We start from the raw sequence: 14,182 nt of genomic DNA, 5'->3' as shown, positions 1-14,182 counted from the left end.
GCGATTGGGAGAGAATGAATTAATGATGGAGACGAGCAGCACCGGAATGAATCCAAAGCTACTCTCGGTGGTGGTCCAAAGGCGGGGACAGATTGTACTCCAGACATTTCCGCTCCGATCATGCCCAAAGGCATTTACGTGATTTCGTATGCCTCCTGGAGGCATTTTCGTCCTTTCGAGAACGTTCCAGAGACCGAACGCATCCCCACTCGCCTGCAAACAGAGGCACGCAGCTACTCGCCTCTTTCTTTTCTTCACACCTGGCGGACGCAAGAATATGTGATGCAAGTGGTCCTTTACGGTGGCAGTTACTTCAATTATAAAAAAGGGGTCTTTTGTCACTTCATGCCAAATTTTTCATTTTTCCCAATTTGCCCTCAGTCTAGAAAATGACCCAAATTCCCGGAAGAAGGAAAATTCAGCGGAGCCGAGGGGGAGCCGGCGACCTTTCTCCCGTTGAAATTGTTGACTGAAGTCTGAAACTGTCAAGGCTTGGACGGGTGGAGCCGAGTCGCCATGGGTTCCTATTGGCGGTAAGAGTTTCGCCAATAGGAACCCAAAAAAAGAAAACAAATGGTTAAAAATTGAATTGATCCAATTATAAGTCGTGGACTTTTCTAGTTTGATTGTCAAGTTTAATCCATTTTCTACTATACTAATCATACGTGAATTGAAAATTCCTATTTTCCTTTGAAATCAAAATATGATTAAAAATTTGTTCTCGTTGAAATATGAGAGCAGATACAAAAAGTTGAAGATAAAAGCAAACAAAACTCGCTCTTGTCCTGCTAGATTTCCTTTCATATTCACAGCTAATAAGGAACTAATTGGGCGAAAAAAAGTACAATAAGGATCTAAGCAGGGATATTTTGATAAATCATCTCCAAAAACAACTTGAAAGGCCAAAGATATCACACAATTCATCAGTACCATAAATACAACTCTTCTATCTCTCTCACCCATTTCTTTCCCCTCTCTTTCTCTCTACTTTCAAAAATTAGAGAGAGAAAGAAAGAGAGTGTGAAGTATGATAAAACATCAACTAAACGCTACTGTTTTAATAAGGAGAGGAAGGCCACCTGACAACTGTTCAATGGTTGCTCCAAAAACGATGTCGTTTTGGAGCAACTAGAATCGAAGTAGCCATATTCATTATTCATTATAAAACCATGTTTTATCTCGAAAATAAGTAGGAATTTACAAAGGAAACAACAGAAAATTTGCAAAACATAAAATTTGTTTTTTGTTCTCTAATTTAGAAAAAAAAAATCATTTTGAATACAATTTTCAATTTCTATCTTCCTGGAGAACTTTTTGGAAATATACTTTAGTTTCTACAATTTTATAGAAACATTTTTTTCTATAAAATGTGTGTAACGCATAAATGTGAGGGTGATTGGTAAAAGAAGGTATTGATTGCCAAATGACTTATGAAAATAACAAATTTATTCTTTAGAGTATCAGACTATTAACTTACATATTTATATTTAAATATTTTAGATTTTTACTCTTATTTGTTATATCATGTACAAATTTAGATTGTTGCTCGAAGTCAACTTCAATATGTACATGCAGAATTGGTCATTGGAAGTTTATACTTCATTTTAGCTTCGAGTACGTTCCCTGTTAAGCTTTAATTACATGTCTTAGCTTTATTTTTATTGAGTTTGCTATGTTAAGGGGGTAAAAAAGAAATATTAAAAAAATTTAAGGTCGAAATATAATTATTAAAAAAATCCCAAATTCTCAAGATTATAACAGGTTGCCAATGCTAAAACCCATTAGTTGCCTGATAGGTTCCATTGTTAGCAAGAATGATGTGTTCCCATCACCACCAATCACCTCTTAATTTTTTTGTCTTAAATTTGGATTTTTTAAAATTTTTTATTTAATTTAATTAACTTAATCAAAACTAATTAAGGTTTAATTAACAATATTAATAATGGAATGGGGTCTCTGAGCAAAAAAATGTCAGCCATAGAAACCTCTAGAGCCATTTTAAGTAGGAAACTTGTTTTAAATTTGTTACTATAATTTAGCAATGGTGAAATAAATTAATAAGTTTTCAAATCTTTGGTCACGTTAACCATTATACTATATGTTTTAATATCTTTTAATGGCGTTTTAATTTCATCAACGACATCAACTTTGGTCCTAAAGTCCTAATTAGAAAATTAAATTTCAAACACACTAGATAGGAAAGTACTTGTAATTCCAAGTTGTAAAGCAATTGCGACCATGTGAGTTCCTTCAAATCTTAAGATTACCACCCTTGCACAGTTTTTCGTCCTCTTATCCTCAATTTCGACAGATGAAATAAATCATAAATGGAGATTTCGCTTCACTGTACAAGATAAGGAATCGAATTCACGATTTATTGACGTGAATCCCACTTAACCTGTTCCATGGGGGCAAATTCCTTCAAATCTTGATCTAGTATTTAATTGGTTATTTGTAACTAGGTGCAGTTATTGAAATCTAAATTTAAAATTTAATTTGGCCATTTGCAACTGTGTGGAGTTCTTCAAATCTGGATTTAGAGTTTGATTCGATCATTTGCTATCATGTGTAAGGTTTTTTTTAATTAGAAATATAGTTGACACCGTTAATGAAATTAAAACAGTATTAAAACATTTATCATAATAACTAACATAATGTCCAATTTAACTTCTAGACCATAATACAATTACCCTAAACTTATTTCTCTTGAGTTAAAGGGAACAATTATTATTTGTTTCAGATTTCATTTTAACCTAGAAATGATAAAAATTATTCTAATCAAGTTACTTATCTTTTTAATTAAAAAGAGAAAGAAAATATACAATTTATATTAAATTATGTGTAAAATAATTCAAAATATTCATTGCTTTAAGCATGAAAAAATAATTATTCAAGATTTAATGATCTAAAAATATTTAAAAGGTTATCATATAGCCAAAAAAGCATTTATAATTTAAGTACAGCAAAATGTAAGCACAAGATGATATAATTAATAGTTAATATAAAAATTTAATTTGATTTAATCAATTACTAAAAAAAGGTATTAAAATATATTTAATTTGAAGTAAACATATTTCTGTCAATATGAAATAAATTGACATATATTTAAAATAAAAAAACAATATCATCAAATGCAAAATTTATTTTTTTAAAAAAAATAAAATAAAAACAAACACAAATAAAAAAAAATTAAAAAATAACATTCAATGGCCTTAAACGAAACGACATTTGTACTAAAAATATGTAAAAATCTAACAACCGGTCTTTGCATGACATAATGTATAAAGATCATGCCTAAATACAAATTTAAAAATGATTAGGAAGCTAAAATTCATATAACACATATTCAATTAGAAAGAACAAACTTCGGATTAAAATATAAAAACACCTATGCATCATAACCATCCATTTTTCTCATCTTTCTTGATCTTTTTGTTGATCAAGAAATAACACAGTAATGTCATTTTTATAGACCTGATTCATTGCTCTGGATACAGTCATCATAAGACAAAAAAATAAAATGTTTTAAGAGCTAACACATCAAGAGAAAGCGAGAACAATAAAGGGAACCAAAACCAAAAAGACCAACACAAGCAGATCTTTATGTTTTTTTTCACTTGTACCAACCATTACATACTTAAGCAGCCACAGAGAGATTATTGCAGAAATTCAACCTGCCACACCAAGCTAATTAAACAAGTAGTTGATCTTGCGTTCTTCACTTAAAACCAAAGTAACATAACAAAAATACAGGAACTAATAAGTAGATGCTTCTGTTTTCATTGCTACAGCACACCAACCATTACATACTTTAGATAAGTAGCCACAGAAAGATGATTCCAGAAACACTTAACAAACTTCAGTCACACCCGAGTAATTCAACCACACCTTGATGATATTGTGTTCTTCACTTAACAGCAAACCAACATAATATAACGTAAACAAGTACAAGAAGATAGGCCAGTAAAGAAGTACATGAAGCATTCAAAAGAACAGTAACAAAAGAAGGACTAATCAGACGGGAAGGCTGAAGAGAGGAACCTTTCATCCTCTGCGAATAGCTGAAGATTCTTGGTTTTCATGAGAAACCCAATCGCTTGCTCGTCAAATTCCAAGAGGAAGCCTAATTTGATCAGCTCTGCCAGTTGGTGCATTTGATCTTCATTCTCCCATAGTAATCCTGCCGATATCACTTCAGAAAAAGATGTAGCATATTCAATGATACTTCTATGCCCACCCGACCTGTTCATCTTTTGTGCAAAAAGCTCTTTATTCTCCCTCTCCCAACGAATCATTGGTGTCGCCTCAGCTTTCAACTTTTCCCCTGACGAGAGCAATAAACTGTAACAAATTTTGACTGGCTCCGCTGTCTCAAAGACAGTCAGATTAAGTAGACATCGCACAACTTCATGCCTGTTTTCTGCTTCCATTTTGAGAGCAGGTCCAGCTAGAAAACTTAGGATCAGCATGAGCAGTCCTTTTCCAATTAAAATTTCCCTGGGGCTAACTTGCTGAAGTCCAGCACCATCAGTTATGGACATTTCTTCTTTCTGGACAGATTCAGATAGGTTTCGGACTCCAATTTTGCTGTAAACTTCAAGCAGCTTAAACCGAGGCAAAGATGCAATGCTCGACTGGGGATACCAAGCAAATAGAGGCTGGGAAGACGACTGCTCAAAAAGATCCTTCAGATGAAGGTCATCAGCAATAAAAACATCAAGCCTTTCAATCAACAAAATTTCATCTGATACTGAATACGCAGGCAATTTCATCAAATGTTCAGCAAGCCTTTTCAGTGTCTCCGAACTGCAGTGACTTACAACAAATTTCCAAAACGCACAACACCTTTCAAGTGTTAAGGGCCGTCCACATAACTCCCATTCCTTCCAGAGCTCACAATAGTCAACAAGTGAAGGATAGGGTTTAACTCCAAAAGCGCTTGAGAAAAAAAGAAGTAACTCCTTTCCATAATGCTTCTCCAACACATTCAATTGTTTATCAAACAGCCCATCCTTGTCCCGCAGGACGCATTCTTGGGGTGCTACCCATTCACCATCATCACTTCCACTAGGGATCCAAATTTTCCTTTCATACCCAGTTTCAGGGTTCCAGTTGCAGTCTTGCAAGTAACTATATATTCGAACAATGGTACTGAAGTTAGAACAGAAATGCAGGTGATTGGCAAGCAATGGTCCCCCATTTCTTACATCAATAGTTACTCCAATTGCGTTGAGCTCTTTGGCATAGGATGTAATGTTGGAGCCATAAAATTCTTCATCAATGAAAGGTCCATCCATCCGTTGCAATGACTTCCAATCAAAATTATAAAGCAAACACTTACCAGGTGGCCTATAATCAAAAGAGGTTTTCAACCATTTTTGAGACACTTTCGTCAGAAAAGAATCAGGTAAAGGGCCATTGTTCTGTGTCCGTAAAGTGCGAATACATTCAAGTAATGAGTAAGCATTTGCAGGAGTTATGCAGCTGGGATCAAATGGTAACTTAAGGCCGGTAGCCACAAACCCGCATCCATCCTTGAAGGCAACTTTAACTCCCATACTTTCCAACTCCTTCTCATATTCATAGATGCCCTTGCCATACCAATTGTCAGCGTCATCAATGAAAGGAAGCAGAGATATGCAAGATATAGATTCCCAATGAGGCCGAAACAAAATGCACTCTCCCGGGATTCTGAGATCACCGAGGCGAGTTCGCAACCATTTAACCTCAAGGATACATCTCATCAAATCATCAGAGAATTCAAAAGATGTACCCCTGAACTTTCTGTAACAGGCCAGCAAGGAAAAAGCATGTTCCTTTCCAATATTGGAGAGCTGTCCTTGCAGCCTGAACACATGAGCAAAGACCATTTTGGCCTGGTTAAAATCAACTACTACCCCCAGTTCCCTTAACTCATTTTTATATGAGAAGATGCTGCTCCCATAAAAATTTTCATCGATTAGAGCAAAGCTGTTGAAAATCTGAAGGAGACAGCCCCATTCAGGACTGATAAGATGAGACTCAACTGGAGCCGTGTAGCCCATGCTTGTCTTCAAAAATTTATTATCCTTAAAGACTTCAATTAATTTATCAGGTGATCCTAAATGGCGCATGCAGTTCAAAATGAAAAGACCAGACTCAGCCGTTAGAACATTGATGCCCATTGCAGGTTTCAGATAGTAAGCAACAAGCTGGTAATTCTCACTCCATCCAACTACCACGCCCAGCATCTGAAGTTCTGTTTTAAACTGAAGGATTTCCTCCCCATAGTAATCTTTATCAATAAATGGGATGGCACTGATCTGCGATGCAGTTTCCCACTCCTGATCAAACAAAACAGATCCGACTGGGGATCTGTTGCCAAGTGAAGTTCTTAGCCATTTCCCTTCCCGGATACTTTGGATGAAGTCTCGAGCAGAAAGCGATCTCTCCCTCATAAAATTTATGAACTTCAATATCGAAAAAACATTCCCTCTTGTTAGAGCGGAGGAGGCTGCCAAAGACATGAGATGCTTCCCGAAAAATTGGCAAGCCTCTCCATAATGAAACATCACTCCTATTTCTCCAAGCTCCACTTTATAATTCATTATTTCACAGCCATAGAAACTCAGATCAATTATGGGGATATCAACTAGCACATTTTCATTCTGCAGAAGATGGCCCCACAATGAGTTTGGTAGGAATGACTGAGATGGAGGCCGGTAGCCTGGACTGCTGCCCAAAGAAACCCTCATCCAGCTTCCCTCCTTTATGCATTGCGAGAACATTTTTGGCATGCTAACCCATCGCTGCATCAAGCTCCGAATCCAACCCAACAGCAAGAACGTATTATCTTTGGTTAGAGGAGCAGACATTGTAGGAATTACTGCATTGGGTGGAGACACATCAGGGACATCAGAAGCCCCAATATGACTTCTGAGAAAAGGAATAAGCTGTTCCTCAGGGGTCAAAACACCTGCAGGTATGACAGGTCGCCGATAGTCATCTGCTAGCTCTATAAAGCCTTCAGCTCTCCACGGGTTAGATCCGATCAGACGAACCCATTTGCTTCCATTAGCAGGAACAAGAACTCGATTCCTTTGTGTGGTTACCTGCCCATAGTTATCCACAAGCGGCATGTTGCAACACAATCGCCCAACATCTGTCTCAGACAAGTTGTTCCTTGAAAGCGAGTGATACAAGAAATGAACAAAAGTAACAGCGCGCTTCCTATCACACTTAAGCAAATCAACAAGAAGGGCTGCATAGTCGTACACACTTACAGTCTGAACCTTCACCTCCTTCGAAAGCCACTCCAACAATATCTGCTTCTCAGACCATTGTTGCTGTAGTATAGCTTCTTGTGTAGATTTAGGAATAAAAAATGGGCCTGCTGAACTTCCAAATTCTCTGTTCCAATCGATCAACCATGGTACAAGATGAGGCTCGCAAGCAAGAACCTTCCCTGCATACGACTGTGAGACATTTATACTAAACAAAGAGACATCACCGTTATAACTCTCATACTTCAGAAGCGGGGTGTCCTTGATGTTAGTATTCTGAAAATTTGACCTCCAGTTCTTGGCTACAAATACTAGTAGCTCTAAATACACTTCCTCTGAGACTCCTGGTATGAGATTAGAACTGCGGATGCACTTAACATACCATTCATCCTCCACAGGTTTCACTCCCAAGAAGTTCAACACTTGATCATACTTCTCTGTGTCAAATGAAGAACTTAGAACATATCTCCCATGCGATGAGATATTATCCAAGCTCACCCCATCCTTCCTTGCCTTGTTCAGTATATTCCAGAAAGCAGGCATTACCACACCCACTTCACTAGGCTTCCAAAATAACTTTTTCTCCATGTATGACTCACAGGGAACTATGTCTTCATTAACCAGTTTGGCTTTAATACTGTCCCTCACAGCATTCAGCGCAGGGTAAGGAGGGATGTTGATGGGTAGGAACTCAAACATACGAGCCAGAGTAGATACAGGGGCGCCTTCGATGGTTTTCACCAGGGAAATGAATGCATTGATGAAAGCACTGGGCACGTATTCCAGAATACCTTGGTTCCATTTATTATCCAAAAGGATTGTTTCCCTCGAAGATGCTAGTAGAAAATCTGCTTGAATTATGAAAGGAAAAGTTGTAACCATCTCAGTTGGGAGAAAGGCATATACCCCAGGAGATTTAGTCCCACTGTTGAGACGCTGTCCATTTGGAAAAGCCAATGTGATCACATACTCTTCCACTTCCATCCGTCTTTCTACTTTATATTCCTGCCTGACTGGAAACTTCTGCCTCCACATGTAATAGCTGCATTCTTCCTCCAAATTGTCATCATTTTTATCAGCCGAAAGATGTAGCACATATGACTCAGCATCAATATCCTTCTTTTCAGTAAAATCAGTCTCACTTGAAATGGATATTGCGCTCACTGTATTGAGACTAGTATCCTCGTTGTCTTGCTTGACTGAAAGCCTCTTTATTTTTGAAAGGAACAACAGAACTTCAGGATGGATTTTCGAGAGTTGCTGCTTTACAGGGCTAACCTTGTCAGGCTTCAGAGGCAAGACAATTGTTGTGGTTGGAAGGTCAGAGTCAGAGCCATATATTTGTTTTATGGTGGAAAGTGTTGGGTTGTCATCAACCCATTCCGGGACAATGTATCCAATTTTGCAATGTGGGCAAGGCTCTTCATTAAACCGTATCTGATAACCATTGCTGAATATGTAAGGCTGTGTTGTGATGAGGAATACACTCTTGAACCCAATTCCTGAAATGTCAGTAGATAAGTTGTCAGCCGTAAGGGAAAGATACCAAAAAGAAAAATAAATAGCCCTAAAAAGAAAGAATAGTCAAGTATAGGGATTCATTTGGTTCACATAAACTCAATGAGATAAAAATATCCAATTAACCACAATTTGCTGAAACTCATCAAAACAAAAGTAGATAAAAATCTATACTCACTGTGCTTTTTTGGACATACTAATTCAAAAGAAAATGCTAAATGTTATTTCTCTCTCTTAGAGAAGCGTGATTCCTGCGTATATTTATAGACATAGGTCACCTAAGCTCATATAAATGGGGAATTCAAATGCGAGACTTTTTGTTTTGCAAGGATCAGGGAATCTCGTTTCTGTATGTAAGCTTATCTTTGTTTTGAGAAACTGTTTCCACTTGAACTCATAACTTTCTAGGCAAACTTACTGTTGCCATCAAGCCTCACCCTCTTCTCCTTACTGGAACTTTAATTCATGCTATAAATGAAACCAAAAAAATCAATAAAATATAAAGGAAAACCTAAAATGAAAGAAGCATAGCCGGAGGTAGTTCGCCTGCCTCCGGCGACACTGCCAGTGGAACGCAGGTCACTGGAGGTAGACCCATGCGTCCGCAGCTTGTCAGCTCATGGACCATCTTCTGGCTAAGCACATCCAATAAGGGAGACGTTTGTGCATGTTACATGTAAATGACATTATTTTTGTTGGTGAAATTTAAGAAGACATATCAATGGCTTGTGATTGTTATTGATGTTGTGTGGGATATAATACATGAATACTAAGCTTGAGTTTGACGGAAACCATAGAATCCAAAGATTTCAAGCTTTAATAAATATGAAGAGCATCAATTATATATTCAAGAAATATATAAAATTTAAAGTACATATGAAAAGACAAATTCATAAATAAAAAAATCATATATGTACAAAACAATATGATTAACAATATTTATCATTTAAAAGAAAAAAAAAAGATATTTATGCTCGCGTAGTACCATAGAAAGGGAAAAACATAATTTGGCATCTTCCAAAAGAAGATCAAAGAAAAGCTGGTTGGAAATACTCTTATATGGCATACGATATGATGGCCTCACGAAGAATGATCATGGACAGGGTTGCAAAAGGTCTAGTTTGAGATTCAAACTAGAGATTGTTGGTGGTGGTGTCTCCCAAATTTTGAAGGATATAATGACCTTAGAAAAGATATGATGATGAATCTCTAATGGGGTTAAGGCTTAACAAATTGGAATTTTTTTTTATTGGGTTATTATTAATTTTTTTTAATATTAAAAAAATAATTTTTTATTTTAAAAATTTAATTTTAATAGTGGGCTAAAGCCCAAGACAGCTCATACGTGCATCTACTCTTGACAATATTTATCATTTAAAAGAAAAAAAAAAGATATTTATGTTTGTATACAATCATATAAAGGAAAAAACATAATTTCGTGTCTCCCAAAAGAAGATCAAGGAAAACTTGGTTGGAAACACTCTTATATGGCATTCAATATAATGGTCTCACAAAGAATGATCATGGACAGAGCCACAAAAGGTCTAGAAGCCATATAGCCAACCCCACCTAATGAGATTCAAACAAAAGATTGTTGATGGTGGTGTTTGCCAAATTTTGAAGGATATAATGACCTTAGAGAAGATATGATGATGAATCTCTAATGGAAATAAGGCTTAACAAGTTGGAATTTTTTTTTGATTGGGTTATTATTAAATTAATTTTAATAGTATGCTGAAGTCTAGGGCAGCTCACATGTGCATCTGCCCTTGACGATATTTATCATTTAAAAAAATATATATATATTTATGTTTGCATACTACCATATAAAGGCAAAAATATAATTTGGTGTCTCCAAAAGAAGGCCAAAGAAAACTTGGTTGGAAACACTCTAATATGGCATACAATATAATAGTCTCACAAAGAATGATCATGGATAAAGCCCCAAAAGGTCTAGAAGCCATATAACCAACCCCACCTAATGAGATTCAAACAAGAAATTGTCGATGGTGGTGTCTGCCAAATTTTGAAGGATATAATGACCACTCCATACATGTAAGGGCAAAATGGCTAACTCAAAAGAGTAAAACTAACCCCGTGCTTGGAAACTGATCCGTTTTCCAAACTATTTGGCATAGGGTTTTTGCTTTCGAAATTACAGCTATTTGTTCGAGGGAAAAAATGATTAAATCACAGACAATATAATCAAAACTGTATTCAGCAAGTTGCAGGAAGTAACAAATGCAGCAGTCGTTCGGCATCACGGAAACCGAATAAAAGCTCAATCTGGATATGAACTTCGTTTTTCTCATGGATAATTAATTAAGATTAAGAGAATGAATGACGTTAGGTTAAGCAAATCAAGATACCTTTCTCGCCGATATAGCCTCGTTTTCGCTGGCCTTTCTTAGTGGAGAATCCAATGCCGCAAATGGACTCAACGTTTTTAGCGGAAAACCCCTTCTCGTTGTTGAAGACCAGCAAGGTCGCCGGAGCTCCGGTCGCCGTAATGTCCCGCGAAGTTATCACGAATTCAAGTGACGGTTTTACCCCCTCCAAGTACTCGTTGTCCTCCGCATTCTGGTACAAATAATACACCAAAAAAATAAATAAATAAATAAATAATAATAATAATAATACACCAATATCAAATCAAATAGACCCCATTAATTTGTGTTAATTTCACCTCAGACCCCCAGAAATATCTCATATTCACACTGGTCCCCAATAACTTTAAAAACACGCCAAGACTTCCTTCTGAGAGGTTTGAGTTGTATCCACAATTGACCCTTTCCAAAAGATTATTGAATCACTAATTAACAAAAATGAATTAAAATATTTACTAAAAATATTTTATAAATACCCATTTCATATCATCTTAAACCCAAAATAAAAAAAACTAAATCATTTTTTTTTAAATATTCAATTTTCAACAATAAAAATTAAAAATCCAACTACATTTGCCAATGGCAAAATATATATTTTATCTCTTGTAGTTGTACATTTTTTTATTTATATATTTATATTTTTTATTATTTTAATTATATTCCTAAATTATGTAATTTTCTATTAACTATAATTTTTTTATTTTTTTAAAATAACAAAAATTTTGAGTGTCTAAACTAAAAAAAAGTACAAATAAATCGGCTAAAATATGTATTTGGGCTGCCGCAAATGAACATTTTTTTTTTTTGTTGCATGGTGCATATACAAATATATGTATATATATAATTACCTGGATGAGCTCCATGAGGAAGTGGACGTCCTTGGTGTAGAGCTCAGCAGCGAGATAGTTGATGGCATGATGCAGATACAGATTGGTCACGTCGGGTTCGTCCCCCCCGATCTTGAACGTCTTCCTTCTGATTTTCTCTATGTGCTCTCTGGGACTGGGTGTCGCCATTTCCCTTTCTGGTCGATCCGATTACCCGCTGCAGTTCAGACTCCGGTCCGATCAGCACAGCACCAGGTTCAGGTTGCGTTGCTCTTACGTTGCGTTCTAACTTCAAACTGCACTCTGCTGGCTATTTGTACTCGTGTCCATGCGTACGGAGATGTGCCGAGAAGATGATACATAATTACGGTTTTAACCCCCCCTCTCTATTTTGACAGGGACAGGGTTTAAACCTCCTCCATCATGTCATGAAACGCAATTCAATTCGATTATTATTGTGATTCTGTGTTCAGAGTGTGTTGTATTTGATAATTTAATTTTTCATCTTAGATCAATTAATTATTCAGAGTTATTGACTACGTGTAGTAAAATCTAATTTAATAATTTTATTTGTTGAAATTTACTATTTTATGAATTATTTTCTCTTATTTATTCTATTATATGACCCATCTTCTCGTTTCGATGTTTTAATTTAATCTTAAAAGAATAAAAAAAAAATTAAAATCACCCTTTTACTTGAATTAAGCACAACACGAATGAATTAAGTTATGCATCAAATGATTAATTTGTCACATCTTTGGCCAATTTTTACATATTCAAAAGAAATATTTATTTAAAAAATAACCACTATGTTAATAGGAGAAAAGTTTAGGTTCCTAGCAAGTAGAATGAGAGCCAAAAGCCTTTCTAGCAATTCGTCGAATTATTCATTTATTATATGTCAATTATTTTATATTTTTATCAAAAGTATTATACTTATGTATTTTTAAAATATTTGAATTAATTTACATATTTTAAAATTAAGAAATATAAAATACATATTAGCCAAATTTTTAAAAATTTAACTAAAAAATTCATTACCTGCTCATAAGATCATGTGAGCAGACTCTAATAGTAAGATTTTTTTATTATTATTATTATAGCTAATGGCTTATGATAATTCTATTATTTAATACATTTATAATCAACATTAAAGAAACATGTCTCTGTTTCAGTTTTCATTTCCAATTCCATCCACATCTTCTCTATTTTCTTTAAATATTAATGAATATTAATATTCATTCATCCCATACATATCTCTTCTTTTTCTGTCATCGTCTTAACAATTCTTATTTTATATTACTAGTAAAAATATAGAATTATATTTTTATGTTTAATGAGTTATTTTTTTATTTATTAGGAATATATTTGTGTGTATATATATAATATGTCAAACTTTTATTACCCAGTTTATTTGGTTTAAACGTATTAAATATGAATTAAATCTTTACTAAATATTTTTTGAATGACAATTGTTTGAAAGAATTTTTGATCGTATTTAAAATATATTAAGTCAAATAATACTCATATTTTTATTGTCCTGAATTTTTTTCATTCGTCGAATTGTTAACGAAGTCAAAAGACATATGTAATTTGGCCTAAATTATTAAAATAAATTAGATATAAAAAATATTCAATGCAATTATAATATCAAGACTTGAGAGTGGAGAAAGGAAAGAGCGTGGAAAGCAAAAGAGGGAAGCCGAAGGTGGGGCCAAAGACCAAAGAGTCGCCGAAGTCCTCCTCCCTTTTCCAATTTTCCAGCCCAAAAGAACCGGTGGTCCCATGACACGTGGCAAAAATTGGTGCGTCCATTTAAAGGCTGCATTACGTGATCTGATTACTTCTCCGTTGGGTTTCCTTAGCTCCAAAGTTACCCCGAAGTAGGGATGAACAAGATTTTTTTTTAAATCAAAATAATTGAATTGAATATTTTAAAATTATTTATTTAATTTGATTCAAAGTATAGACCAATTTAATTTTTAAATTTGATAATTTTAATTATTTCGATTCAATTTGATCTCCATATTAAGAAAAAATTAAAATAATCAAACTAATTAAAATATCAAAAATAACATCATTTTTTTTTCCTCGGTTCGATTTTTTTCAATTTATTGGTTTATTTTGGTTGAACATTTATTTGATTAATTCAATTTAATTTTTAATATAAATTTAATTTATTCAATTT

At 34.8% G+C, this 14,182-nt stretch overlaps 1 protein-coding gene across 4 annotated transcripts in view; it reads right to left on the bottom strand.

Moving 5' to 3' along the window:
* Positions 1-3,485: 3,485 nt before the first annotated feature.
* Positions 3,486-14,182, bottom strand: part of LOC127790096 (uncharacterized) — a 129,848-nt gene continuing 119,151 nt past the window's right edge. The window contains exons 1-3 of one of the 4 annotated variants that reach the window (XM_052319383.1): positions 12,016-12,358; positions 11,150-11,360; positions 3,486-8,764 (exon numbers count right to left, since the gene is read on the bottom strand). In XM_052319383.1, the coding sequence (XP_052175343.1) occupies positions 4,011-8,764; positions 11,150-11,360; positions 12,016-12,183 (5,133 nt within the window). In that variant the 5' untranslated portion in view covers positions 12,184-12,358 and the 3' untranslated portion in view covers positions 3,486-4,010. Of the gene's footprint in view, positions 8,765-11,149; positions 11,361-12,015; positions 12,359-14,182 lie in introns of those variants that run through there. The other 3 variants (XM_052319381.1, XM_052319380.1, XM_052319382.1) reach the window with 3 other exon arrangements.

Source organism: Diospyros lotus, chromosome 14, assembly GCF_014633365.1.
Source record: "Diospyros lotus cultivar Yz01 chromosome 14, ASM1463336v1, whole genome shotgun sequence".
Classification (NCBI taxonomy): Eukaryota; Viridiplantae; Streptophyta; class Magnoliopsida; order Ericales; family Ebenaceae; genus Diospyros; species Diospyros lotus.
This window is presented reverse-complemented; position numbering and strand designations above follow the sequence as displayed.